Source organism: Panthera pardus, unplaced genomic scaffold (assembly GCF_024362965.1).
Source record: "Panthera pardus isolate Hobbes unplaced genomic scaffold, ASM2436296v1 HiC_scaffold_22, whole genome shotgun sequence".
Lineage (NCBI taxonomy): Eukaryota > Metazoa > Chordata > Mammalia > Carnivora > Felidae > Panthera > Panthera pardus.
Genome location: NW_026526788.1, coordinates 69,821,573 through 69,848,196, shown reverse-complemented (window position 1 = coordinate 69,848,196; position 26,624 = coordinate 69,821,573). Strand labels below are relative to the sequence as shown.

General features: G+C 49.3%; 1 protein-coding gene and 1 long non-coding RNA gene across 4 annotated transcripts in view; one reads left to right on the top strand and one right to left on the bottom strand.

The window, feature by feature from the left end:
• Positions 1 to 9,430, bottom strand: part of HABP2 (hyaluronan binding protein 2) — a 32,915-nt gene extending 23,485 nt beyond the window's left edge. The window contains exon 1 of the mRNA XM_019459476.2: positions 9,270 to 9,430. Coding sequence (XP_019315021.1) covers positions 9,270 to 9,338 — 69 coding nt within the window. The 5' untranslated portion in view covers positions 9,339 to 9,430. The remainder of the gene's footprint in view (positions 1 to 9,269) is intronic.
• A 112-nt stretch (positions 9,431 to 9,542) lies between these two features.
• On the top strand, positions 9,543 to 13,702 carry LOC128779037 (uncharacterized). 3 transcript variants are annotated; one of them, XR_008424929.1, is made up of 5 exons: positions 9,543 to 9,692; positions 9,982 to 10,072; positions 10,523 to 10,573; positions 10,782 to 10,939; positions 13,027 to 13,702. It is a non-coding gene; the product is annotated as an uncharacterized LOC128779037 (long non-coding RNA). The 3 variants fall into 3 exon arrangements; XR_008424928.1 differs by lacking the exon at positions 13,027 to 13,702 and adding an exon at positions 11,801 to 12,114; XR_008424930.1 differs by lacking the exon at positions 13,027 to 13,702 and adding an exon at positions 11,297 to 11,766.
• The last annotated feature ends 12,922 nt before the right edge of the window (positions 13,703 to 26,624 follow it).

Below are 26,624 nucleotides of genomic sequence, written 5' to 3'. Positions count from 1 at the left end.
CTTCCCAGGAGCTGAGCCCTCGCTCTCGGGAGAAACCAAACAAAAACAACTCTGGACCTTTCTGGGGCCTGGGGGCCCTGCAGATCCCGCTGGCTCTCGGCGAATCTGAAGCAGCTGCCGCCCAGCGATGCAGCCTGGGCTGCGAGTCAGGGACCCAGAGCAGGGCCACTCATTTTGTGAGCCACTGGGTCCGCCTGCAGAGATAGGCTGCAGCGAAATGTGGAGACCCGCAGCCCAAACACAGGCTGGGTAGCTGGGGGACCATATGGGAGAGGCCAGGCCAGTAGCCAGTTATTTATGCCATAGGTCTGGATCCTGAAACTAACCTGAGTGATGGGGGTGGGGGAATGCGGAGGCACAATGTTTCATCCTATTCTGGCGTCCAGTCTTTCCACGGTGACACTTAAAATGATACAATCCTACTCCTGGGACTTGCACACGCAAGGAGGAAGACCACGAAAGCAAAAGAATAAGAAGGGGGCGGGGGGGGGGGAGGAGGAGACAACCGTGATCTCAGTCGGCATACATCAAGAGCTGACAGTGCGCCAAGGACTGTGCTCGATATTTTACATGCATTCTGTCTCGTTGGCGGCACACGATGCTTGATCACGGAGGTACTATCACTGTGTCTATTTTAGAGGTGAGCAAACCGGTTCCCAGAGGTGAAGTTGCCCACAGTAACTCAGCTAGTAAATTGCTGCAGCCAGGATAGAATGGAGCCAGTCTTCCACCGGAGCCCTTGCCCTTGACCTCCGTCGCTATGAGGGCTGAGGAGAGCGTGGCAATCATACGCTTTAACGGAAGACTGGAGGAGAAAGAAACAGAAGTGCTACCGAATTCTACAAGAGGCAGGTTGTGAAATCAGACCTCTGTCCTTGGAAAGCTTTATGAAAGGCCTGTCCAGGCCTGGTAGGACAGAGAGAGGACTGCTAGGCACCAGCGACAGCTGTGGAAGGTACAAAAGTCAGCTCGAGCTTCGGCCAGGCCACGGTGGCCAACGCATCTCAACAAACATCTCCACTCAGATCAGGGGGGTGTGCAAGCCGCTGCCTGCTTCTTTTGCCGCTTCTGTTCCTTGTCTCAACAGGGATAAAATAGCAGCTTCTAGTATCTTCTAGTGTCTTCTAGGCTAAGGTTTGTTAGGGGGAAAGACAGGGAGGGCAGAGAGAAGGCTATTGTCTCTGAGTCTTACTGATTTACAGCGTAATCTCCCCGGGGGTGAAGAGCATGGGAGTCTAATCCATTTTGTCCTCTCTTTAATCGAGTTTAAGCTTTCTCGAGATTTCATCTTTAATCTAGATTATTGCAGCTCAGGTTCTTCCTCTGCCTTTCAGAATTCTAAATCTTCTGGAAAACAAGAAGGCAGAGGCTAACAGTCTGAGTTGGCGAATCCCAGGAATTAGCTGGTGGAAACTGGTCTCAGAGGATTGGGACGCAGAAGAGGGGAGATGTGGTGCAAGACCTGTCCTCTGGAGCCAGAAGCTTGGCTTAGCATGAACCAACCAACAACAGAAAATTGGGACTCTAGGGCCACCTGGGTGGCTCAGCCGGTGAAGTGTCCAACTCTTGATGTCGGCTCAGGTCATGATCTCAAGGTTTGTGGGATGGAGCCCCCACCCTGTGTTGAGCTCCGCGCTGACGATGTGGAGGCTGCTGCAGATTTTCTCTCTCTCTCTCCCTCTTTCTCTGCCCCCCCCACCCACCCACTCGCACGCGCACTCCGTCTCTCTCAAAATAAAGAAAGATTGGGACTCTAATCCCTCCATCCCTTCCTCCTTGGATGTTCTGCCATGAGCTGGTTGTGGATCAACACGGAGAAGCCGAGTTATTCCCAAGGGCAGTTGGGTGGGAGATAACTCTGCCCCATGACCAAGTGAAGCTGAAGTCACTGGCCTAAAAGGGTGGGCCAAAGACAAGAGTGCAGCGTTCAGCAGGCCAGTCCTCACTGTTGGACAAAGAGCTCAAGGTCAGGGTGAGATGTGGTGGCGACAGAGGACAGAGGTTGTCCGTGTTCCCGTCACCAACCCAAGTATTGCCCCATACCATCCCCCCACTGCGGCTCTGGCTGCAGACAAACTATGATGAAATTCACAGTTGTGCAAAGCCACGTAGTCCTTTCCCCCCAAAAACTGTGATAAAATCCACGCAATACAATATTTTTAATTTTAACCATTTGCAAGTGTACCATTCACTGGCATTAGTTACACGAACATTGTTGTGTAACCATCCCACACTATCTTTACCCGAAACGTTTTCATCATCCCCAACAGAAAGTGTGTAGCCATTAGATAATAACTTTCTCCTCACTCCCCGCCCTCCCCTGATCGGTACCCGAGTAACCTGTGTTCTATTTTCTGGCTCTGAATTTGCCTATTCTAGGTACTTCATATGTGTGGAATCACAATATTTATCCTTCTGTGGCTGGATTTATTTCACTAGGCGTAACGTTCTCAAGGTTCATCCATGTGGTAGCATATACCAAACTTTCATTCCTTTTCAGTCTGAGTAGATTTCCATTGTCTATCCATTTTGTTTATCCATTCATCTGTTGAGGGACGCCTGGGTTGTTTACATCTTTTGGCTATTGTGAATAAGTTGCCATGCACATGGGTGTATAAATATCTGTTCCAGTCCCTGCTTTCCATTTTTCTGGGTTATACCTAGGAGTGGAATTTTCTGGGTCTTAGGGTAGTTCTATGTTTAACTTTCTGAGGAAGCACCATCCTGTGCTCCATAGTGGCCGCACCATTTTATATTCCCACCAACAGTGCATGAGCGTTCCAATTCTTTCACATCCTCATCAACACTGGTTGCTTTCCATTTAAAAACATTCTGGCCATCCTGATAGGTATAGAGTGGTGCCATTCAGTCCTTTTCTAGTCGCAAGGAATCTTGCCTTTCTTGCTTTTGCACGTACACCACACAGGGCTGTCTCAGGATGGGCAGGGTTCTCTGTGGCTTTGCTTTAATCTGAACCTCAGGGCAAGGAGGGAAGGCTTCAGCGGGGGAAATACAGCAGCCAAAGAAGAAAGCATTGGCCCGTGGTCTGTGTGGGTGGCTTCCTTCTCGGGAGCCTGGGTGAAGCAGGACCATAGTGACGAGCAAGGGTGCATTGTGGAGAGGAGCGGGTCTGGACTCTTCATGTACAGAGGGGTAAGGCCCAGGGGGATGGAGTGTTCCTGTAAGGACATGAACTGACTGGGGCAGGGGAGGGACTCGAGGCCAGATCTCCTTGCTCTGTCAATCCCCTGCGTAGCCTTTCTACTTTAACGCTCAGAGCTTTAGAGCCCATTCAGGCCTCTGCCCAGGTGACTGAGGGCTGGAATGTAGCTTCACGTGACAAGCAGAGATGGGATGGGGCAGAGTAGACGACGTCCATGGCATTTGCCATTCATTTCTGGAGAACTTGGTAAAAATTCAGTTTCCTGAGGCGCCTGGGTGGCTCAGTCAGTTAAGTGTCCGAGTCTTGGTCACTTGCTCAGGTCCCAATCTCACGGTTCATGGATTGAGCCCCACATAGGGCTCTACGCTGGCAGCGCGGAACCTGCTTGGAATTGCTCTCTCCCTCTCTCTCCGACCCTCCCTGGCACGCTCTCTCGCTAATAGTAAATAAATAAATAATAAACAAATTCAGGTTCCTGGGCCCTATACACAGATATCGTGCGTCCATGGGCCTGGAGTGGGCCCAGAACATGAATTTTGAACCAGTACCCAGGTGACTTTGCCCTCAGGCTCGCTTTGATTATACCTGCCTTAGGCATGAAGCTCCTGGCCAAGGGAGACCCTGGGCTGATCTCTCCTCTTTGCACAAGTTGTTGAGTCGCTCTGTGCCTCAGCTTCCCCGATTGTAAAAGTAAAAATGTCCGTACCCTCATGTTTTATTCCAGGGCATATGGCTGCTCGTGGGGAGTGCAGCTTTTGCAAAGAATTGGGGAGGATTGAGGATGAGGGATAAACACACGCCTTTCTGGGTGCAGGAACACATGCCTTTCTGGCTATAGTGCAAGTGGAAGGCCTTTGGAAAGGCAAATGAACAAACAAGACAAAAGAGCGAGATGGGTCTGAGGCCTCTGCCACGTGGGCATGATCCTGAAGCTGCCTTCACTTCCGTGCTTCCTTTGGTGCGGAACCGGTGGTCCCCAAGCCGATTCAGCTGGTGCTCCCCAGGGCATGACCTGACATCAGGCACAGCGTAAGACGGTCACTCCCTTCCCAATTTCACCATAAACCCTTCCAAACCCATCACAAAGGAGAACTGGGTGCTGCTGGTAAGTCTCTATCCTCTCTACCTCTTGCTAGCCTCCCCTTCCAACAAGGAGAAAGCAGGCTTCAGGCTCTGAGCATTTGGGTGGCAAGTGTAGCCAGTTAGAATTCAGTGATGTCATTTTCTTTGATTTTTTTTTTCCAATATAGTCGTGACAATTTCCTTTAAAAACAAATCTGTTGAGCTAGAGAAAAGGTAACTCTGTTTAACAAACACATTAAGAAACCGGTTTGGGCTTTAGGGCAGACCTGGGTTTGAATTCCCATTCTGTAGCCTCCAGGGGTGGCCATCTTGGACAGATTCCTTAGCTTTTCTGTAGCTTAGTTTCTTATTTGTCAAATAAGAATGATATGGGTGCCCAAGCCATTGGGCACTTGGGAATGAAGTAATAAACATTAGGCACACAGTATCTGACATATGATAGAGACTTAATAAATGGTTGTGCTATGATTATGATTATTAGCTACTGTTGTCAGAGAGTTTGAGTTTTTCCTTTCTTTTCTTTTTTTCCCCCCTCGCAAATCATGGGCAAGAGTAAGGAGAGCTCGCTAAGCATAAACTCTTCATGGAACTTGTTTGTCGGGTCACAGGCACGTCACACCAGTCCACCCCCTTATTTTTCCTGGGATCTTTGCCAAGTCCTAAGCCAGAAAACCTTGTTATATTAATTATGAAGAAAAAGCATGTTTTATTTAAAGTCCCGGCTGCCGAATATTCTGCCATGCTGTTTCTCTGTGACAGCAGAATTCCTTTTGCATTTAGGGAACCTTAATGAATTTAAAATATAAATATATCTGTGCCTATATACACATGTGATTTCCCGCGACCTGATTTCCCTAAATACCAGCATATACCGCCAAAGCTAATGAGTTGGAATTGTGCTTTGGATCAGTTTTGTGTAAAAAAAATCTGTAAGAAGTCCCAGTGAACTTCAGTCCCTCTCTTTTCCTTAAGACTCTGTGGTTCCAGCAAGAGGGAGTGATGTCCTTCCTGGGCCTGAAGGAGACTTGGATATTCTGGAACCTTGAGGCTTAGAAAGGGGTGGCTCTTACTTTCCCATCAAAGGCCTAGTTCGGTCCCGGGGGCTGTGCAGATGTGAACGCTGAAATTAATCAGACGCTGAACCCAGTTACTTGACCATCCAAAACAGGCTCCAATCCTTCAACATCCATAGTGTTTCTGCATAATAACAGACAAGCCGGGCTGTCTCTGTCTCTCTCTCCAACTTAGAACCTGGCCGATAATGTAAATCCATCCAGCAAAAGAGTATCAATGGTAGAGAGTGGTAGGGCCTATGGACTCGGCGGGGGTGGGGGGCGGCGCTCAAGTTTCTTCTGAAACTGGGAATGGTAGCCCTTCATCTGGTTGGTGCCAAGCAGGTACGTGAGCCCCATGTTACTAAAATGTCTGGTTTGGGAGTGCCTGGGTGGCTCAGTCAGTTCAGCGTCCGACTTCGTCTCAGGTCATGATCTCACAGTTTGTGGGTCTGAGGCCCGCATCGGGCTCTGTGCTGACAGCTCAGAGCCTGGAGCCTGCTTCGGATTCTGTGTCTCCCTCTCTCTCTGCCCCTCCGGCTCACACTCTGTCTCTCTCTCTGTCTCAAAAAAATAAAAATAATAAAAACATAAAAAATAATAATAAAAAATAAAAAAAATAAAATGTCTGGTTTTCAAGAAAAGCTGGGGATTTGTGCTTCTATGTGAAGTGTTCTGATTTGCAAATGTTGCCAAACAATTGAAAGAAAATTAAAATACTCTTCGGCTGACCTTCTACCCCCTAAAGAAAACTCAGTCTGTGAGCAGAATGGACCCCCAAGTTGCCAGTTTGCAGATTCGGGTCCCTTCAAAACTTTCTGTGGTGCTCTACCTGGGAGGATACTAGAGTTCTAGAGTTGTTGAGTTTAAATTCGAGGGTTTAAGGAGTCTAGACATGGGAGCAAACATGTGTTTTAATTATAAGGTGCATTGCTGGGGAGAGAAAAGCCATTGTCTTCTGTCCTCTCTAGGAATGGCCTGCCAAGCCTTGTCCTCTGGCTTCTGACCCTAGAGAAGGTCAAATTCCATTATGGCTGAGCCCAGTGGTCAAGAACCACAGCAAGAAGCGATTTTTGAGCCCTGGGCACGGTGCACATCCTTGATACAGTTGAGTGGGTCTCCTGTAACAGGCAAGGAGTGGGACAGATCTGAGCCTCGGTCCTGGCTGGGAAGTTAGTTGAACATCTCTGGGTGCGTTTCTCATCCATAGCACAGGGGCAACAGTACAAGGCTGTGCTGGAGACAGGTGTTCATTCAGGAAAACCAACTCTAGCTCAGGCCAGGAAGGCACTTCGAATGAATTTCTGGTGTCCATGACAATAACATTTGTCCAATACCTCTTTGGATCACGGATATCTGAATAAAAATCTAAGTTAGAGATGAGCCCATGGAGAACTCATTATAGGGTTTGCTGCATGACCTAAATTCATGGGAGAGTGTCCACACATCCTTCCAATGGATAGTGATTGTAGATCCTGTGACCACTTTTCTTTAAAGTTCCAGGGGCACATGGAGATCGCTGCACCCCAACCAGCAAACAAACCCCTGGACTAAGAGCTTCCTGCCCCTACACAGAGGACCATGTCCCTGAAGCTCTGTGGATGGAAGAAATCTCATCTTCAGCCAGAGTCCAGGCGAAAGACCTCATCCAGACAGTGGACAGCAGCCTGTAGGGTAGAGCTCGGCTTGACTAGAGGCCAAGCTGTCCATCTTCCCACCTGTAAAATGGGAACAATGACACTACCTACTTCTTAGGGTCCTCCCAGAGATGAACCGATCCACTGTAAAGAAAGAACCTGGCCCACAGGATTTCTCATTAAATGATAACAGTTGGTGATTATTTTTAGCTACGTGGGGTGGAAGAGACTGCCCAGCCCATCTGGCTGTGTGGCTCCCTCCCCTCGATGATGCCCCTGCACTCTCCAAAGCATCTGAGCGAGTTGGCCACTTTCCCCTGGATGTCTGTGGACTGGCCCATGGAACGCAAGCCGCCTTCCCGACCACCTGTCTGGCACACATCTGGGGTAAGAAAACATTCCAAAGCCCTGAATCCTCTCTTTGGAACTGACTAAGCTCATTGCCCGAAGGCTATCTCTCATATTTTCTCTTTTATCCATTATTGACTTATAATTTCATTGCTAACCCTAAAAATTCACTGGGGCTTGCACCAAAGGGAGTTTTTGGGACCATTACCGTTGTGTGAACTTCAAACAGACTGCATCAACTCTCTCCTTGCCTGCAAACTTTAGGATCTAATTCTTTCCGACTGGTACTTTCTCTGGGCCCCTTGTGGGCCTCTGATAATTTCCACCTCTTCCTCTAGACCTATGGTATTTCTGCTGGGTCTTGTCCCCAGACATCCACCAAGCAATCAAATGATGTAGGGGCCTGAAAATTTGTAACTGCAGCCACAGCACACATATACCAGTCATCACTGGTGAAAGAAAATTCTCTCAGAGGTGAGTCACTTGACAGCTTAATATGGGCCGAAGGAAGGTGTCTGAGGAAAGTTTACCGAAAGGGGAGGAGAAGCTCTTGGTTTTGAAGCATCTAATGAGAAAATCTGAAATTTAATCTGCTGCCTACAGGGAAAGCTCTATGGAATAGAATGGGAAATAAAATGCAAAGGTATTTAATAAGATAAAGGGGTTATGACTGCTCTTTCTGTTGTCATCCCTTGATTCTTCTCTACCTGCCCCCCCAAAGGGGTGCATTCTCTGATTTAATTTTTTTTATGTTTATTTATTTTGGAGAGAGAGAGAGAGGGAGAGAACGAGAGCAAATGGGGGTGGGGCAGAAAGAGAGAGACACAGAATCTGAAGCAGGCTCCAGGCTCTGAGCTGTCAGCACAGGGCCCAATGCGGGGCTTGAACTCACAGGCTGTGAGATCACGACCTGAGCTGAAGTCAGACACTTAACCGACTGAGCCACCCAGCCTCCCCTTATAGAGATGTCGTATTCATTCTGGAAATTTAAAGGGGAAAGAGCTAACATTTATTGACAGCCAATGCATTGCTTCATCCAATCAGCCGTGGCCCTCCCCAAATCTGTGACAGATTATCTGTCACTTGGTTTGCAGTAGGGGAAACTGAGGCTCAGCGTGATTATGTTTTGCCCAATATTCCACAGCTAGAATGTGGCAAAGCTGTGAGTCAAAGCGCTGGCTCCAAAACCCATGCTCATGCCTCAAACCACATCTGGTAGGGAACCCCAGGAGGCTCTGTTTGTGTTGATGGCCCCTCTCCTGTGCCCACAGAGATCCAGCTGGCACTCTGGAACTACAAAGGCACACAGCAGGGGCCGACATCTCCACCGCCCATCTGCTTCCAAATGCCCACGGTCCCCACGTAAGACCCGCGGATGGCATTTCCTCTCCCTGCTCGCCACCACCTCCCTTGGGCCCCTGCTGACCCTCCTTGTCCCATCTGCTAGGGACAAGGGAGAAAAATGCTACCCACGAAGCTTCTCTCCAAAACTCATCCACCTAAGTAAAACCAGAATCATACGCAACGGACAGGATTCTCCTCTCGAGCCGAATCACAGGGGTTCCTCCCCTACTGTTGCCTCGGATGGCCAGAAAACTGGACCTCTGTCCACACGTGCAAAGAGAGTCTGTAGCTTTTAATGGCTTCTCGAAGGGTTCTCGGAGATCCATGCCAAAGGGTTCTCCGAGCCCCTCGTCTTGGCAGATTTGCTCGCCCCGGTCCCCTTAGCGGCAAGGTGCTCACGGAGACTCAGCTCCGAGGGCTCGAGTCAGTTACGTGGGTTCATGGACTTGGCTTCTCGACAGCAACTAACATTACAGACCTGCATTGACTCTTACAATCAGGATGTATTCAGATTGACAACACGTGCCTTTTACAACCCAAGTTTCTAGTCACTCCCGGCCCAGGTGCTTGAACCTGGGTCGAACCCGGGTCCGCCTCATAACCTCAGCCTCTCAACTACGGACATTTGAAAAGGACACTTACCCCGATGGCTGCCTTTCCCACCAGAGCTGTTACCAGCACAATATGGAGATGACACATTCTGGCGAGCATATGTGCAGTTGAAGCCCTCTTGTTTTGCTCGACACACAATTTCTTTTGCTGTCTATGCCTTTACGGGGGGAACATGTCCCCAAGGACTCAAGAACAAAGGATGCCAATTATTAACTAGGCATCGAATACTGTTTAATGTTTTGCAAACCAACTATCTTGATTAAACAAATGGCCACTTTGGAGCTGGGCTGAGTCATGGGGTGGTTTCTTTTCTGGGGAGAAAGTATCCAAAGGAAGTGGCAGGGTTAAAGAGCCCCAGCCCCTGGGTGCACCCCCGGGGGGCTGCCGAGTGTTCGATGCGGAAGGGCCGATAGTTAACTACCGTCCCACGCACGGGATAAAAGCCCCGGTCGGGTAAGGCTTCTGCTACAGGCCTTTGCCGTCGCTGATTCAGACAGAATGTTAACGGAGTTCTGATTCATCAAATCTCTAAACAGAATTAAGGCATGGACGGGCTCCTAACAACATCACACTCTCTATTCATGAAAGATAAAGGATGCAAAACTGCTATTGACAAACATTGATCCTGGGCCCTTTGAAGCATTGCCCATGGTTGCTTGTTGGCTTCAAAAGTTTTCTTTTAAATCTCATTACATCAGGTTTTCTGCTTTTTAATTATTTTTTTTTCCTCTTTTCCTTGGAGTCTTTCTTTGATCAAGAGGGTGAAGAAACCGTGATGCTCATATCCGGGGCCAGTCCTCCCTGTGTTCTGTATTTAGCTACCCTGGTTCCAGGTAAGGTTCCATAAAGCAACGTTACCTCTCAAGCATGGGTTCTCAGGAACACGCTTATTGATTTCTTTAATAAGCATCATCTTGAGCTCTTGTAATCACCTGACTGCCCACAGTAATCTATGTGAGGGCTCTGGGAATCCTCCTGCCCGGGGCCGGCATCCGGGTTCTGAAACCTTGCCGCCAGCTGAGGCGGGCGCTCGCTCGGGGCTCCTGCTCACCCATATGCCGTAACCTATTTGGCACACGCAGGACCGCTCAGTGGCTGCTTCCACCTTTGGGAGACAGGTTGCCAGCCGTGAAGGGCCCCATGGGTACCAGCCCCGGATAAGGCCAAAGTCAATGCCTCAACCACCAGACGTCCTTGAAGGACAAACCGAGTCCTATCGTTTTTACCTCCTAAATAACTCCAAATTTGTCTTCTTTTCTCCACTTATTTTCTCTCCATTTCAGGCAGCCATCAACTCGCTCCTGGTCAATATCCACCTGACCTCTATGACACATGTACACACCAGTCCCTTTTTCTGGAAAGTTCTCTGAACCCATCCCAGTGTTCCCCTAATCTTCACTCCCACCCTAACTCTGTTCTTAACTCCAACCCTCATCGCTCTTGAGCAAGTTTGCTTGGTTAACTCACCCAGTCAATGCATCTTTCTGGTCTCAGCACAGACATGACTTCTTCAGAAGGCCTCCGTATGTTTTTCGTTTATAGCGTTAACCAGGGTCATGACTGCGGGCCTGTATTACTATTTCACGAACCTTCGTTGCCCACTGTTCCCACCAGACCGAAAGCTCCTAAGACAGGCGTTCTGTTTTGCCGGCCATTGGATTCCTGGCATACATAGATACCTGGCACTTGCCTGGCCCATGGTAGATGTTCGTATATCTTAGATGAATAACCGCTTTAGTAAAGTGACAGTGGGATCCTTTATTTATTTATTTATTTACTCACTTACTCATTTATTTATATTTTTTTAATGTTTATTTACTTTTGAAAGACAGAGAGACAGACAGAGCATGAGCAGGGGAGGGGCAGAGAGAGAGAGAGAGAGAGGGAGACACAGAACCCGAAGTAGGCTCCAGGCTCCAAGCTGTCAGCACAGCTGCATCCCGACACGGGGCACGAACCCACGAACCGCGAGATCACGACCCGAGCTGAAGTCAGTCGCTTGTCCGGCTGAGCCACCTAGGGGCCCCTAAAGTGACAGTTGGATACTTTATAATCAGGACACCTCCAATAGCATAACCAGCTCGATGTGAGAAACTAAAGTATTTGTGAAATTGCAAACACCCTTCAACTTGTTCACGAAGACTACATTAATATCCATCGAACATGCACCAGTGATCTGCCGTGAGCCAGGCATTGGCAAAGCAGGGACGGGACAGGCAGAGAGAACTTCGCTCTCAAGGGGCACACGTTGCCTAAGTCAATTTTTGGTTAGTGATAAGTGTGAAAAAGAATAAAACAAGGTGACGGACCAGAAATCCTTGCGGGTGGGGGATGTTTGCTGGGTGGGTCACCCGTGTGGCGCTGAGGCCACTGCTGATGGTTCTCTGACCACAGAGCAAGGACCAAAGAGGCAGAGCACTGGGGGGTCTGCTGTTTTCCACGTTTAAACTGCAGACCTCACGGCACCTGCACAGTCGGTTATAAGTAGAAATAGACATTTTTAGGCAAGTCAAATCACCGAATCAGTGCAGTGATGCAGGTGTCTCTTTTCCCCTCCACAGCCTTGTGTGAACTCGTGACCCTCTGATCTTGTGGAGTCTCAGAAAACCAGAAGCTTCTCTTCCTGGGTCAACAGGAAGTGACCTCAGCACGCTTGTGGTTCATCTTTTTAATACGGATTAATTTCCCTGACGTGTAGTCTCCCCTTTATCTCAAGCAAAAATTGAGCAATTTTGCTCCCCGTGTAATCACTGCAGGCCTCCCACATATTGTCTATTTCCCCAAGGCTCTGTTATCACAACAGTGTGGAATTGAATACATTTCGGCACATGGCCCTAAAGGAGAGAATTCTCTAAAAAAATGTGTAGTCCTTTGAATTGAGGAAGACAAAAGGGTTAGCTTATCGTGTAATATGTCTGTATCTGGGGAGTTGGAACGGACCTCCCTGGGATCTCTGGGTTTTTTGTTTTTTTGTTTTTAAATTCAAACACAGAGCCTTTAGCCCTCATTCCTGTGTGGGTGTCTGATGCGATCGGGTCAATCTATTCTGTCCGAGTTCTGGGTGACGTTTTCTCAAGAGTTGGGTTCCATCCCACTGGAGAGAGCCCCTATCCTGCCTTGGGGGGGTGCCTTGGGACTCTGGTTCTCTGTGGGCTGATTCTGCCACCCTAAGAAAAGACTTCCTCACGATAACCTTGCCAGAGACCCACTCTTTGACGTACTGGTTAGGGATTGTTTTTATACAGCAACCAGCGGGTCTGAACCAACCTGTTCTGTGTTTATTTGTATTTATGTAACAACAGTCTTCTTCTTCCCGCTGGGCCTTCAGCATGGGGTGGGGGGGGGTGTAGTATGGGGGGCGGGCGGCAGCCTAGAGGAGTACCTGTGAACAGCAGCTGGGACTCAAAACAGACCTGGGAGAGCCCCCACTCTGCCCACATATCCCCGCTGTGGGGCTTTGAGCCAGTCATTTACGCTTTCCGGGCCTCAGTTTCCTCATCTGTAAAGTAGGGAAAATATAGTTGCCACTTCATGGCATTACTGAGAGGTGCACATGAGAGCACAGAGGGAAGGTGCTTACTTAACTCAGTGGCCCCCATAGAGTAGATTTGCAGAGCATGCTGGCTTCGATATCACTAACGTCTTTTTGTGGGATGAAACTTGCTGAGCCCCCCAGACCCTCTGAGATGAAAGGGCCCCGTGTTCAGTGAGTCTAGTCTCCAGCCCAGGGAAGGAATGAACCCCTTCACGGAGGGGACCTTTATCTCACGTGTTCCTTCTCGGACAGGGGTCAGCAACCTTTTCCCGAAAGGACCAGATAATGGATATGTTAGTTTTTTTCTGACCGTGCATTTCTGTCATGACTGCTGGGTCCTGCCGCCGTGTCACCGAAGCAGCCGCAGAGAATGTTTATGCCAGTGAGCGGGGCTGTGTTCCAATAAAACACGATTTACAAAACCGATCCCGGAGAAAGTGACGGGATACAGCCAGAGCATTGCACAACTCGAAGGGGCCCCTATGGAGACACGTCGGAAGCCAGCGGAGGGGCCTGGGCTGATGTGACACCACTGCCCTCAGAAAGTGTGCCCCCTGCTCCAGAATCATAAGAACTCTGTGGGGCATGGGGACTAAGGACGATTGCTCATTCATTCATTCCGCAGGTATTTATTGGGCGCCTACAGCATGCCTGTGCTGTGTGGGACAAAGAAGATGGGTCAGGTGCCAGCCTCATGAAGTTACATTCTCATGATGAGCCTCACTCAGATTCACGTGGCTGGGCTTCCATTAAATTCAGAAAGGCTTCCCAGGGCGCCTGGGTGGCTCAGTCAGTTGAGCATCTGACTTGGTTTCGGCTCAGGTCATGATCTCCCGGTTTAGTGAGTTCAAGCCCCACGTCTGGCTCTGTGCTGGCAGTGTGGAGCCTGCTTGGGATTCTCTCTCTCTCTCTCTCTCTCTGCCCTTCCCCCGCTTGCATTGTCTCTGTCTCTCTCAATAAACTTAAAAATAAATCAATAAACTTAAAAAAAATTTTTTTTAATTCGTAAACCCTTCCCTAACCAGAGAAGAGAAGACATCTTGCAGGGAAGTGCTCCTGTTGCTTCCCGTCATTCCCCGAGGCCCCTGCCTGATCCATTAACTTCCAGGGGGGGGGAACCCTCCTTTGGGGGAAAGGGAGCTGGGGAGCTGCCTTGTTAACTTGGCAGGGGGCCGGGGTACCTTTCCCCGTGCTGCACCAAGTCTCCCCGGTATGTTCACGTCCACCGTAAACTCGTGGGTACTGCTCACCCCCTTTTTCCTACCTAGGAGATACTAGGGCGTCCACCACCCTGCTGTGTTTATGAAAGCAAACCAACATTTACGGAGCAGCTTCTGTGTTCCGGGTGCTTTTACACTCCTAAGCTCATATAGTCTTTATTACTGCCCCATGAGGTGATTTGACCCATTTTATCGTCAAAGAAAACCACGCTCAGAGAGGTTCAATACATTGCCCAAGGTCACCCAGCTTGAGACAGAGCCTGGTTTGAAGCTCCTCCCACTCTACTGCGTGGACGCCCGGGGTCTTGGGATGTAGTTTTGCCAGGTCAATTTCCACGTTGTCTTCATACTGACTATTATATATTGTTGGGGGTAGCAATGTGCCCAGTGGGTAGTAAGGAAACCCTGTCCTCCAGCATCAGCCACTATTGTTTGAGGCTGGGTTTCCTGGGAAACCCATACGGAGATGTTGGGATCTGTGGGCAGGAAGTTTATTGGGGAGTGCTTTTAGGATCACTACTCCTAGGGGAGTGAGGGGAGCGGGACAGGTAGAGGAAGAGGCTGGGTTGCAACGCAGTCACAACAGAGGCCCATCTCACGGAAAGTTCTAGAGCTGGGCTGGCCCTCAGTGTCGTCCTGCCATGAGCCATGGGGTAGGCCTTTGTACTGGGATCATCCCGTCACTGGATGTGGGCTATCCCCATGGAAGGAGTGTGAGTGTGGTCAAGGCAACTCTGGTGAAGGGAAATTCTCTGAGACGAACTCAGCGGAGAGCCTTCAGCAGCCAGTACCAGGCAGCTGAGGGAAAGAGGGCCCCATCTGTGGAGAGGGATCTGGTGGTGCACCACAGCACCCACCCCAACTATTAGCTGGAATTTGCTTAGCTGGAAAATCCGGCTCAGGAAACCTGAATGGTTCAGTCAAGTTTTGGACAAGCATCCCCAGTCCATCCTTGGTCTAATTCAAGATGGCTGGAGCCACATTCGTGGCCAGGCTGAATCAGGTCCGTGGGGGCAATTACAGATGTTTAATTGGAGCAGTCAATATCAAGCAGCAAACCAGACTGCTATTATGGAAATCATAAATCCTGCACTGTTAATAAACCGAGCTTATTTATAGCTGAGTTCCCCGCTGGCCAAAGATAAAGGAAAACCCTGATCATTTGGCATGATTTTCATGACACTTAAGTCAGTTTTATAGGAAAAATAAAGGGTTTCCCCAACCCCCCCCCCCCCGGGGGGTCAATTCCGGTCAATTTCGATTTGAAAAACAAAACCCAAAAAACCTTGCGGTCTGATGAGCACAGGCTGCAGTGGGTAAACAGGATGGAGAATTCCCCTGACACACTTGCTGGCTGTCTCTTGCCAAAATGAACCCTGCTCTTTGGCCGTTGGTGGCTGTGGCTCCTGTGATCCGCGAAGTTTGTAAAGAGACAAGAACCATCCGTGCCGCACAGCTGTGTGACTTCGAAGTGCAACGCGCAGCCCGATATGAATTAAACACCTCCGGATCTTCACACAATAATTGATCTGCCCATTTGTAGTTCTTTCCTTTCTTTAATCTTTCCGTGGGGCTTCAATCTTCCCTCTCATATTTTAAATTTCCTCTGTTCGGTGGTTGTCTATGGCAGAGAGTGGGGTTTTTTTTTTTTTTTTTTTTCCTCCCCGATCTCTCCCATCCCATCAATCAGTTCTGCAGAAACACAAGTCTGTCCCTTGGATCTTCAGCCTCACAAAGAGCTATCACCTGGGCGATGTGATGCTTCTTGTTCTAAGTGCGGCTTTGATTTATTAAACATTTTTGAATGAAATTCTTGCATACGTTTTGCATGTTGGGAAGCCCTCCACCCCCACTCCAGCGTATAGAAAACCTGAAAGAGAGGTGGGGTCTGGAGATTTGGGTGTCCCTTTCTGTCTAGACTCGTCGCCTTTCTGAGTACAGCGTGCTATTTCCAAAAGCCGTTTTCCTCTTGCGGGAGGCAGACCTCTGAGCGCCCACCCCTCTTAAATGTACTGCTTCTAGACAGGGCCTGACATTAACATCTTTCCTAAGCGCATTTGCTTGCTAGCCCTGTGTTGTGCTGGCAAGAGCCTGGGTTGGCATCAGAGCTAGTGGCCAAGCTATTTGTTTGCCGTGTGATCTTGAGCAAATTAAAAAAAAATTTTTTTTAATGTTTATTTGTGTTTTTTTTTTTGAGAGAGAGAGAGAGAGAGAGCGAGCAGGGGAGGGACAGAGAGAGAGGGAGACGCAGAATCCAAAGCAGGCTCCAGGCTCCGAGCTGTCAGCACAGAGCCCGACGCGGGGCTCGAACTCACGGACCGCGAGATCATGACCTGAGCCGAAGTCAAATGATTAACTGACTGAGCCACCCAGATGCCCCAATGAAGCAAATTTCTTCATCTCCCCGAGCCTATCTTAAATAATTTGGGGGTAAATTAACTGTGATGATATATGGGAAGGCGTTAGACATGGAAACAACACACATGCATGCACACACAGAAGCGTGTGATTTATCTCCCCTGATCGTGTATTCTTTCATTTGTTTTGGAAGAACCCATTAAGTGCCGTTACTATGGCATTCGTACGTGCACAGGGACGTCTATCTCTGCCAAAGGAAAGCCAACTAGGCAAATCGGTAGCTATAAAACCAGGTGCTCGCTGAGGCCAACTCTGAGCCGTACCGGATGCATAGACATCGGAGGAAGGCATATTAGAAGAATGACAGGTGCCACGTGGGTCCCATTGGTCATTGCAGGATAACTCAGCTGCCACTCCACCTACCCACACACTCCAACCTCCCCCCATTCAGGAAAACCAGTTGCCACATTGGTAATTATTATCTGCCACCAACACGAATTTCTTGTGTCTTTCCGAGGGTAGAGATTGGAGGACAGATCACACCCACAGTCTCTACTTTCAAGGCCCTCGCTCCCCACCTGGGGAAGCATCCCTTAATTTCTCTATGACTCAGTTTCCTCATTCGGGACATGAGGGCAGTAGTAACAGGTACCTCATGGGGTTGCTATTACCATTAAGGGGGTTGTGCTGGGTAAAGTTCAAAATGCTTGATATCGTTTCAGGATGTAGTGAATGCTCTACAAGCATTTGGTAAATGACCCGCCCTCCGGGACTATCTACGGTAGGGGCTTCAAATATTACTAGCCAAAGCTGCACCAAGGGCCCTATTAAATTAGTATAACAGAGGTTAAAAAAAATAAATTTTGTGGGTGAAATGAGCAACATTTAAGATAGCAGGTAGACCGAATGACCGAGCAGGCTTCGTGGCCTGGCATACACAAAATAAAAGAATCTGGTGAAGCCGGCTGCCCAACCCTACACAGAAAACTTCTAGGTCTAGATATCCTTTTGGTCTTGCCTCTGATTCCTGGTCCAACCCAAAGGCCAGCTGACCCACAATTGCAAAGTGACTCTTCCCTGCAAAGTGGTGTCAGAGTGCCGGCAGAAGCGGAGTTGCGACTCATAAGGACCCACACGTGGGTGATTTTATGCCTCTTTGTTACATGTGGCAGAACCGCTTTCATGATAATGCCACCAGGTAGCCGGTTGGGAGGGGAAGCCATGTAGCTCCCATCCCCCTCTAATTAGCAGAAATTCCTTTTGTTTCCCCCAAAGCCTGACAGCTGTGGGATGGACAGCTTGGCTTAGATCAGTTCACAGCACAGAAAGTGTTTAGAACAGCTCCTGCCGCGTAGCACAGACCTCAGATGTTAAGCCGTCACTACTGCCCTGTGACACAGAAACTGGCCAAGTGTTAGATCGCGTGGAACAGACGACAGGAGCGGTAGAATTTGAGAAGAGGAAGCCTGGACCCTGTGGCCAGAAGCTAAGTGGGGTCCAGCTCTAGCGCCCTCTGGCGTCAACGTGGTCCCTCCGGGCAAATCAGCAACTTTTCCGGAGCTTCAGTTTTTTTCCACCGTAGAATGTAGTTCATTCTGCCAATTTTGCCAACGTGGTGACGGAGGGCTGGAATGCTTCATAATCACAATGACCTCCCAGATATGAGACTCGGTTCTTCCCTCGCCCCCGCTCGTCTCCCCTCTTCCCGGAACTGTGGAGTATTGATCTGGGTGCTGTCACTGTGCCTTGCACCCCACAGCCACTTCTGCAACTGTACCGTCCGAGCTTATCAGTTGGCCTGGAGACAGGTGATTTTTGTCTCGAAGAACCTCCTTTCGCCAGAGTCCACTTTCTCTCCTCTGACCTGCCGGGGTCTGGGGCGTGTGCTTCTCCCGCGTCCAAGCTCCCCGCAGCCCCTCCCCCAGCCCCAGGCAGGGGGGGGGTGCAAAGGAGGCAGGTGAGGTGTCCGTCTGAGTGTTTGCCTTCCAGATGTCTTTCTTGTCTGCCCTCTCAGCCGCTGTGGCAGCAGCACCGCCACAGTGTGGCCCGTGTCCCCAGCATCGCCACCTGGACCTTCGCGGTAACCTCCGGCTTCTAAGCCCTACCCTGAAACCCCACCTCGACCGTGCCAGACAAGCCGTCTCCTAAAATGTCAATCTGGTTGTGTCACTGATCTGCTTAAAACTCATCAGAGGTGCCTCATTGCCTACAGGACAAAGTCCAGATTGATTAGCTTGACATAGAAGCTCTGGCCCCTGGACACTTTATGTGCCCCTCCCCGGCTTTGTTCCCACCTCTCCTGACCTCCATCCTCAACACTCACCCAAAGCTCCAGTCACGTGCCTGCCTGATGCCTTCATTTACCTCCACTTCTGGTTCCCCGGGCCAGAAACATCTTCTCCCACCTCTGGCTTTTGGAGAACTCCATCCTTTTCTCTTTCAAGACTCAGCTCGAATTCTTGGTGACCTTTTTCTCCCTCTAGAAGTTGGAGTCTTCTATCTACCCGGAAGACTCCTGTGGCATTGTGTGCATTTACGACCTTAATACCTTGATGTGTCACACCTGGTGGGGACACTTTGGGGCTGAGACTGTGATTCTCTTACCTCTGGGCATTCAGCACATGACGCACGATAGGTGCTCACTAATTGCCGAATGAAATGGATGTCTATGTGTCACCTTGGGAGTGTGGGAGATCGCAGGCATCGAAGAAGGGGGGAAGGAAGGAGAAGAGGGATGAGGGCAGGCCTAGACACAAGCAGTGGCGCCCTCTGGAGACCATAGGTCCCCAAATCTAGTCTGAGCCTACTCAGATGTTATCCTTGACCTCTATCCTTGCAGCCAAGGAGATAGAAGCGGCCCTAGCAGCAAATACATAAGGGAGCATTTGTCAGGGGGCTCACGGGAATTGCTTCTTTCAGAAACAGGCGCCCTTCCCTGTCAAGACTCGTGTTCCTGCCACTTCTGGCTTCAGCTGACCCCTCCCACGGGCTCCCATGAAGACCTTTGCTGTGAGCCTATCTTGTGCGTTGGTGTCCACACGTAGGAATGGTGGAGTTAGGGCGTTCAGGGTTTGGATCAGAGAAATGCACATATTGTAAGGCAAGATTATTAATGTACTTTATAGAACATTCTAAGGGTTCTTTTTACATTTTTTTTATTAAAAAATTTTTTTTTCCTTCTCCTCCCCCATGGTCTTCTGTTAAGTTTCTCAGGATCCACATAAGAGTGAAAACATATGGTATCTGTCTTTCTCTGTATGGCTTATTTCACTTAGCATGACATTCTCCAGTTCCATCTACGTTGCTACAAAAGGCTGTATTTCATTCTTTCTCATTGCCACGTAGTATTCCATTGCGTATATGAACCACAGCTTCTTTATCCATTCATCAGTTGATGGACATTTGGGCTCTTTCCATCATTTGGCTATTGTTGAGAGTGCTGCTATAAACATTGGGGTACAAGTGCCCCTATGCATCAGTACTCCTGTATCCCTTGGGTAAATTCGTAGCGGTGCTATTGCTGGGTCATAGGGTAGATCTATTTTTAATTTTTTGAGGAAACTCCACACTGTTTTCCAGAGCGGCTGCACCAGTTTGCATTCCCACCAACAGTGCAAGAGGGTTCCTGTTTCTCCACATCCTCGCCAGCATCTATAGTCGCCTGATTTGTTCATTTTAGCCACTCTGACTGGTGTGAGGTGATAAAAAAAAAAAAAAAAAGAGTTAGAGAGGGAGGGAGCCAAAACATAAGAGACTCTTAAAAACTGAGAACAAACTGAGGGTTGGTGGGGGGTGGGAGGGAGGGGTGGGTGGGTGATGGGTATTGAGGATGGCACCTGTTGGGATGAGCACTGGGTGTTGTATGGAAACCAGTCTGACAATAAATTTCATATTAAAAAAAAAAGAACTCTAATGAGAGATATGAGAACAATCTTCCAAAAAAAATTTTTTTTAATGTTTATTTATTTTTGAGAGAGAGAGAGAGAGAGAGACAGAGCATGAGTGGGGGGAGGGGCAGAGAGAAAGGGAGACACAGAATCCGAAGCAGGCTCCAGGCTCTGAGCCATCAGCACAGAGCCTGACGCGGGGCTCGAACTCACGAACCGCGAGATCATGACCTGAGCTGAAGTCAGATGCCCAACCGACTGAGCCATCCAGGTACCCCTATAACATCTTAATGGTTCTTTTATGAGGCTGGCACTCTTCATTTGACTCCTCCCCTTGCTCATGTGTACCCAAGGAAATCACAATAAAACTGTTATACATCTGAATGCATTTCTAGAAAAAAAAATCTGTATTTTCTTAAAGCCAAGCACATTTTGTGATTGGATTTGGGACTTTGTGATCGCATTGAGGCCAGCAGACCGCAGAGGTCTTCAGATCCCTTTCTAGATAGACTTTCTTCCAGCCTTTCTCGTGAAATCGGTTCTTTGAGATGTTCTTCCCAGAGGTATCTTTCCAGCATCTACACCGGAGATGGCACCCGCCCCAGAGGGACACACACAGAGAACCGTCAGAAGTTTCCAAGATTTTAAAGAATCACGGATTCGCCAGTGATACGTATTTGGATCGACTAGTCAATTCCTTGGTTTACATGGAGGTACAATTCCTTGCTTTCGCTCTCACAGTGCTGGAACTGGCCCGTACTGTTCGTGATGGCAATATCTCTTCTCCTAGTCTACGTTTGGTAGCTTGAAATCCACCACGTGGCAATATTTATATTACAGAAATTGGCAAATGCTGCAGCGTGGGGCTCCCCACCCCAGAGATCTAGCTGTTAAGTGCTCACCTACACACAACTGTACCCGATGGAGAAGAGAGACAGAGAGATCGAGTGACTTGCTCAGTGTTGCACAGCTCGGTAGGTTAGAAGTGATTGAACAGGACTTTTAACTAATTTATTTATTTCTCCATGGTTATTTATTTTTGAGGGAGAGAAAGAGAGTGAGGGCACGCGATGGGGGAGGGGCAGAGAGAGAGAGGATCCCGAGCGGGCTTTGTGCTTGACAGCAGAAAGCCTGATGCAGGGCTTGAACCCACGGATTGCGAGATCATGACCTGAGCCAAAGTCAGACGTCTAACCGACTGAGCCACCCAGGCACCCCTCAAACAGGACTTTTTAGAAGATGTAAAACTTGAACTGGGTTTCTAAGGGAATGTGAAAAGAATAGAATAGAATAGAATAGAATAGCGGCCCCCAAAGATACCCAAGCCCAAATTTCCTGGAACCTGGAACCCATTAATATGGCAAAAGGGACTTTGCAGATGTGAGTAAGGGCATGGACCTTGAAATTGAAAGATCATCTCGGGTTATCTGGGTGGGCCCAATTTCTTAAAGAAATGAGTCCTTAAAAGCAGAGAACTTCTCCTGGCTGGGTCAAAGGAGGAGACAGAAGAAAAAGAAGGAGAGATTCCAAGTGTGAGAGAGACCAGACTTTGAGCATGAGGGAAGAGGGCCATGTGCCAAGAATGTGGGTGGCCTTTAGCAGCTGAGAAATGACTGGGAGAGGTTAATCAGCCTGCCATCCATCCAACTACTAATCAGAAATGTAACCAGAATGTGTAACCAAGGCGGTCAGGCCCTAGAGCCCTTGCTCACCAAGACAAGTGCCTTCCAGCCTCGCTGTAATCAGCTGCCCCTGACCCACCAGGCCCCTCGGGCTGATACAGCCCACGCTGGGCCCTCACAAGGGACTCTTCCCCCTACAAGCTCCAAGGAGGGAAACATGGCCTCAAAATGCTGTAGCAGTTCAAGGTTTGATGGACACCACTAGGCGGAGAAAGGTTCTTTGGCTTTGATGGGAGGCAAGATCCCATCCACGCAGTTCCGGGAGATGGCTTTGCTCTGAACAGATAACTCAGTATAAAGGACAGGAAAAAGTAGAGGGGTGGAGGGAAGGGAGAGGAAGAGAGAGGGGGCGGGGTGAGAAGAGAGAGTCAGGATTTCACAGAGCCCAGCCCCAACCAGACACTCTCTGATGACCAGGGGAAAGGCTTTGAAAGTGGAAGGGCTGGGCCTCAAACCCAGTCCCTGAAAGTGGGGGTGGATCTCTGCAGAAATCACATGGGGACCCCTGCTGTGGAGCCAGGGAGACCGGGAAAGAGTTCAGGTGATAAAAAAAAAAAAAAATGTTAATAGAGGACTGAAATGCATGTGGCTGTAATTCCAGTCTTCAGGTTCCCGGTCTGAAATCCCGAGAAGAATGCCATCACTCTGCTGTTTCTCTCCCCAGCCGGACTCCACTCCCCAGGGTGACGACACTCTCGGCCTCTGCACCTTTTGTTGTTTGTGATGTTAAACGTGGCCAAGCAGGCACTTTGGTTTCAACGGCTTTTCTGTTAAACACGTTCCTTTCTCCCAGATCCCTGAACCACTTGGTGGCCACAAATGATACCATCCGGAAAGAAGATGGACCCCTTTCCCCAAGAAAGATGGGGTGTCAGTGACTCTACCTAGGACAGAGGAACCCCCATGTTTTCAGCCCATTCTCCAGAAAGGACATGTTAAAGCACAAAAATGGAATCATGTCTCTTTCCTGCTAAAATCTTTGAGTGCCTTTCTACTGTACTTAGACTAATACCCAAATTCCTTACTTGGTCAACCAGGCCTGAGAAGTCTGGCCCTTGCCTTCTGGCAACCTCACTTTGGACCATTCTCCTCCTTGCCTGCCAAGCTACAGCTGAAGAGCCTCCTCTCAGTGCCTTAAAGACACCCTGTTCCCCATCACTGCCACAGGGCCTTTGCACATTCACTTTCCTTTTTTGAGCCTTCCTTCAGGCCTCTCTTGCATGCCTGGCTCCTTTGTCTTCTGTGGTCTCAGTTTAAATGCCTAGTGGCATTTCTTTTCCAAGAAGGGAAGGTCTATTATTTTCTATCTTGACATCCTTTAGGGAATTTCCACAATATGTAGTTCATTTATTTGTTGGCTGTCCCTTTCAAAGGCCACTCAAACCCTTTCTCAGAGTTCAGGGACCTTTTCTGTCCTGTACATGCCTGTGTTCTCAGCGTCTAAGCACAGGCTTGTTGTTCAGTGAATATCTGATGAATCCATGAGTGGCTGAAGAAGGACAGGAAGCAGGAACAGAGGTGGGAGCCGCTGCAAGAGGAGTGGTCATTGTTCCTGGGGGTAAATGTTTCTGAGGGTGACTGTTCCTGGGGGTGACTGTTCCTGGGAGTGACTGTTCCTGGGGGTGACTGTTCCTGGGAGTTACTGGTCCTTGTGGTAACTGTTCCTGGAGGTAAATGTTTCTGAGGGTGACTGTTCCTGGGGGTGACTGTTCCTGGGGGTGACTGTTCCTGGGAGTGACTGTTCCTTGGGGTAACTGTTCCCGGGGGTGACTATTCCTTGCAGTAACTGTTCCTGGAGGTAAATGTTTCTGAGGGTGACTGTTCCTGGGGGTAACTGTTCCTGGGGGTGACTGTTCCTGGGAGTGACTGTTCCTGGGGGTGACTGTTCCTGGGGGTGACTGTTCCTGGGAGTTACTGTTCCTTGCGGTAACTGTTCCTGGAGGTAAATGTTTCTGAGGGTGACTGTTCCTGGGGGTAACTGTTCCTGGGGGTGACTGTTCCTGGGAGTGACTGTTCCTGGGGGTGACTGTTCCTGGGGGTGACTGTTCCTGGGGGTGACTGTTCCTGGGAGTGACTGTTCCTGGGGGTGACTGTTCCCGGGGGTGACTGTTCCTTGCGGTAACTGTTCCTGGAGGTAAATGTTTCTGAGGGTGACTGTTCCTGGGGGTGACTGTTCCTGGGGGAGACTGTTCCTGGGGGTAAATCTTTCCGAGTGTGACTATTCCTGGGGGTGACTGCTCCTGGAGTGGGTAAGAAAAAACCAGGAGCTGACCGGTGGAGAGGGAAGATTGTGGGGGGTAGGGGGCCCTGCAGGCAAGAAGCAACAGCCTGTGCTGATTTGCTTCTAGGGTTTTCTGCTTCCGGTCTTTCTCTTGGCCTTTGACTGCCCCCCTGGCAGATGTGCAAAATCACGGTGAACCTTGATCCCTTCGCTTTGTCTGGGCCAGGGCTGGGGACGCCAGCTCTTCATCTATTTCATTCTCTCCTTTTTGCTTATCTACGGGACAGCAACGGAACTGTGTGTGCTTGATTCTACCCATCCAAGGTTTTTCAACTATTTTGAGATTGTGTAGATGACTCCACGGTAACAGAAATGGCGTAACGCAGGAAAGAAAGACACGACAGTCCACACATCCGTAAACGTGTGTGTATGTAAATAGCATATATCGTAAAGTCACACAGATGCATACATTATGTAGACAGAGGTGACCAACAGAGGAAGTCAGTCCATGCTTTAGTTCTATTAGGAAGAAGGGAGAATGAGAGGTGGGTGAGCTTGAGAGATCTAAATCCTCATCTACCCCAAGTAGATGGTTGAGAGACAAAGGGCACCACCGACAAAGCAAGCAGTGTAGTAGAAGCAGAATATTTGGAGACGTGGAGGAAATCACCAGAAGAAATAAAAATAGAGGCAGTTTAAAAATTAAGAAGGTGCCTCTGGGCTTGACAGAGGAGGGTTGTTTTTCGTTAAACACCACTGAATGCTATTATTTTTAAAAATCATGAGTGCATATGACTTTGATATAATTGAAAAAAATTTTAGTGTGCATTTCAGCGGTGTTGATAAATGCTTTAAAATATTTTATATTTCCGGGGCGCCAGGGTGGCTCAGTCGGTTGAGCGTCCGACTTCAGCTCAGGTCATGACCTCGCGGTTTGTGAGTTCAAGCCCCGCGTCGGGCTCTGTGCTGACGGTTCAGGGCCTGGAGCCTGCTTCGGCTTCTGTGTCTCGCTCTCTCTCTGCCCCTCCCCTGCTCACGCTCTGTCTCTCCCTGTCTCAAAAATAAATAAAACATTTAAAATAATTTTAAAAATAAAATATTTTATATTTCCTAAAATATTCCTTCATTTTATTTTTCCCCCCAAAGGTGAAGACAGGAAAAATTGCAGCAGGGAAAAGGAATGTGAGGGGTGCCACATAGGGCCTGGGAAACAAGGTAAGACTGTGTAACTCTCCATCATTGTACCTCTCTCCAGATTCCCCAGGCAAGCTGCATGGACCGATGCATCTTCTAGCAGGTTCTCCCCATCCTGCCCATATGCTGTGCTCCCCGGAACATCTCAGGTCCTGGAAAGACGTGCAGACCCAACACCCTTCCTCACCATGGGACTGTGGGTGGAGAAAGATAGTTAGAAGCCCAAGTGACCCTGAACTGAGTCAGTAAGCACTTGAAAGCTGACATGCCCCTGAGGTTCCCACGTCCTTTTCTGGAGGGGTGTCCCTCCTTGTGTTCACAGAGCCTGGAGGAATGAGGACAGGGAGCTGGCAGCCTCTTGGGGGTCAGCTTCCCCATGTGGCCTTTGAAGTGGTGCATCCAGTTGTCACTTTCCTGCGGACCCACCAAGACCTGCAGACCTCACCCCCCTTTCCTGGTGTCCCTGCTGGGCTCCTGGATTGGTCTGAAATCTCCTGGCTTTCTTCACAGCCTTCGACAGAAGCACACAGGAAAACTGCCATTTTTCTTTCAGCCAGGAGCCATCTCACGCCCTTCTATTACTCTCTTCCTCTTCTTTCTTGATTTTTAACACAACTGGGCCAGCCACTCCCATGGCCCTTGAAGGCCCTCTCCCTGCCAGCTCCACTCTGCAGGGTCTTGCTTTGTGCTGGGTTTGTCACATCCCTGCCCCTGCCGGCTGGGGCTTGCGGGGTCCTACCTACAGATCTTGTAGTTCAGTCTTCGTAGGTATGATTACAAGCTCATATGACTTATTTTAAGTCCCCAGCACCTCCAAAGGAACCCAGTCCTCTTGGAGGCTCTCAGCTCTCTTGGATGACCCACCAACTCCAGGTAGGCCATGTTGATTGTGTTGGGACTCACCTTCAGATCCCATGTCCCATTAGCCTCTGTGATGGCAGTCTTCAGCCTTCAGGCCTAGACTTGGCCTCCTTTGGAACCAACGCCTACCTCTGCCGAACAAGGCTGCGGTCTTAGACTTGGAAACCAGGTTTGTCACCAGAAAGGGGTCGGCTTTCTCGTGTGCGTGTTAAGGTCCTTTGCAAGTGGACTGGGAGCAAAGCTGGCCTGTCCTGCCCCGCAGTCTTTGAAGAGCCCCACACTCGTGCTGTCAGTGGTGTGAAAACGGGCAGTTGGTGATCCCCAGGCTGAGAAGGAAAGATGGGTTGGTGGTTTGACAGATCACGTGAGCATCATCCATGCGGCCACTGCTCCTGTGCCCCTCCGTCTCCTGCTTCCCTGGGCTGTC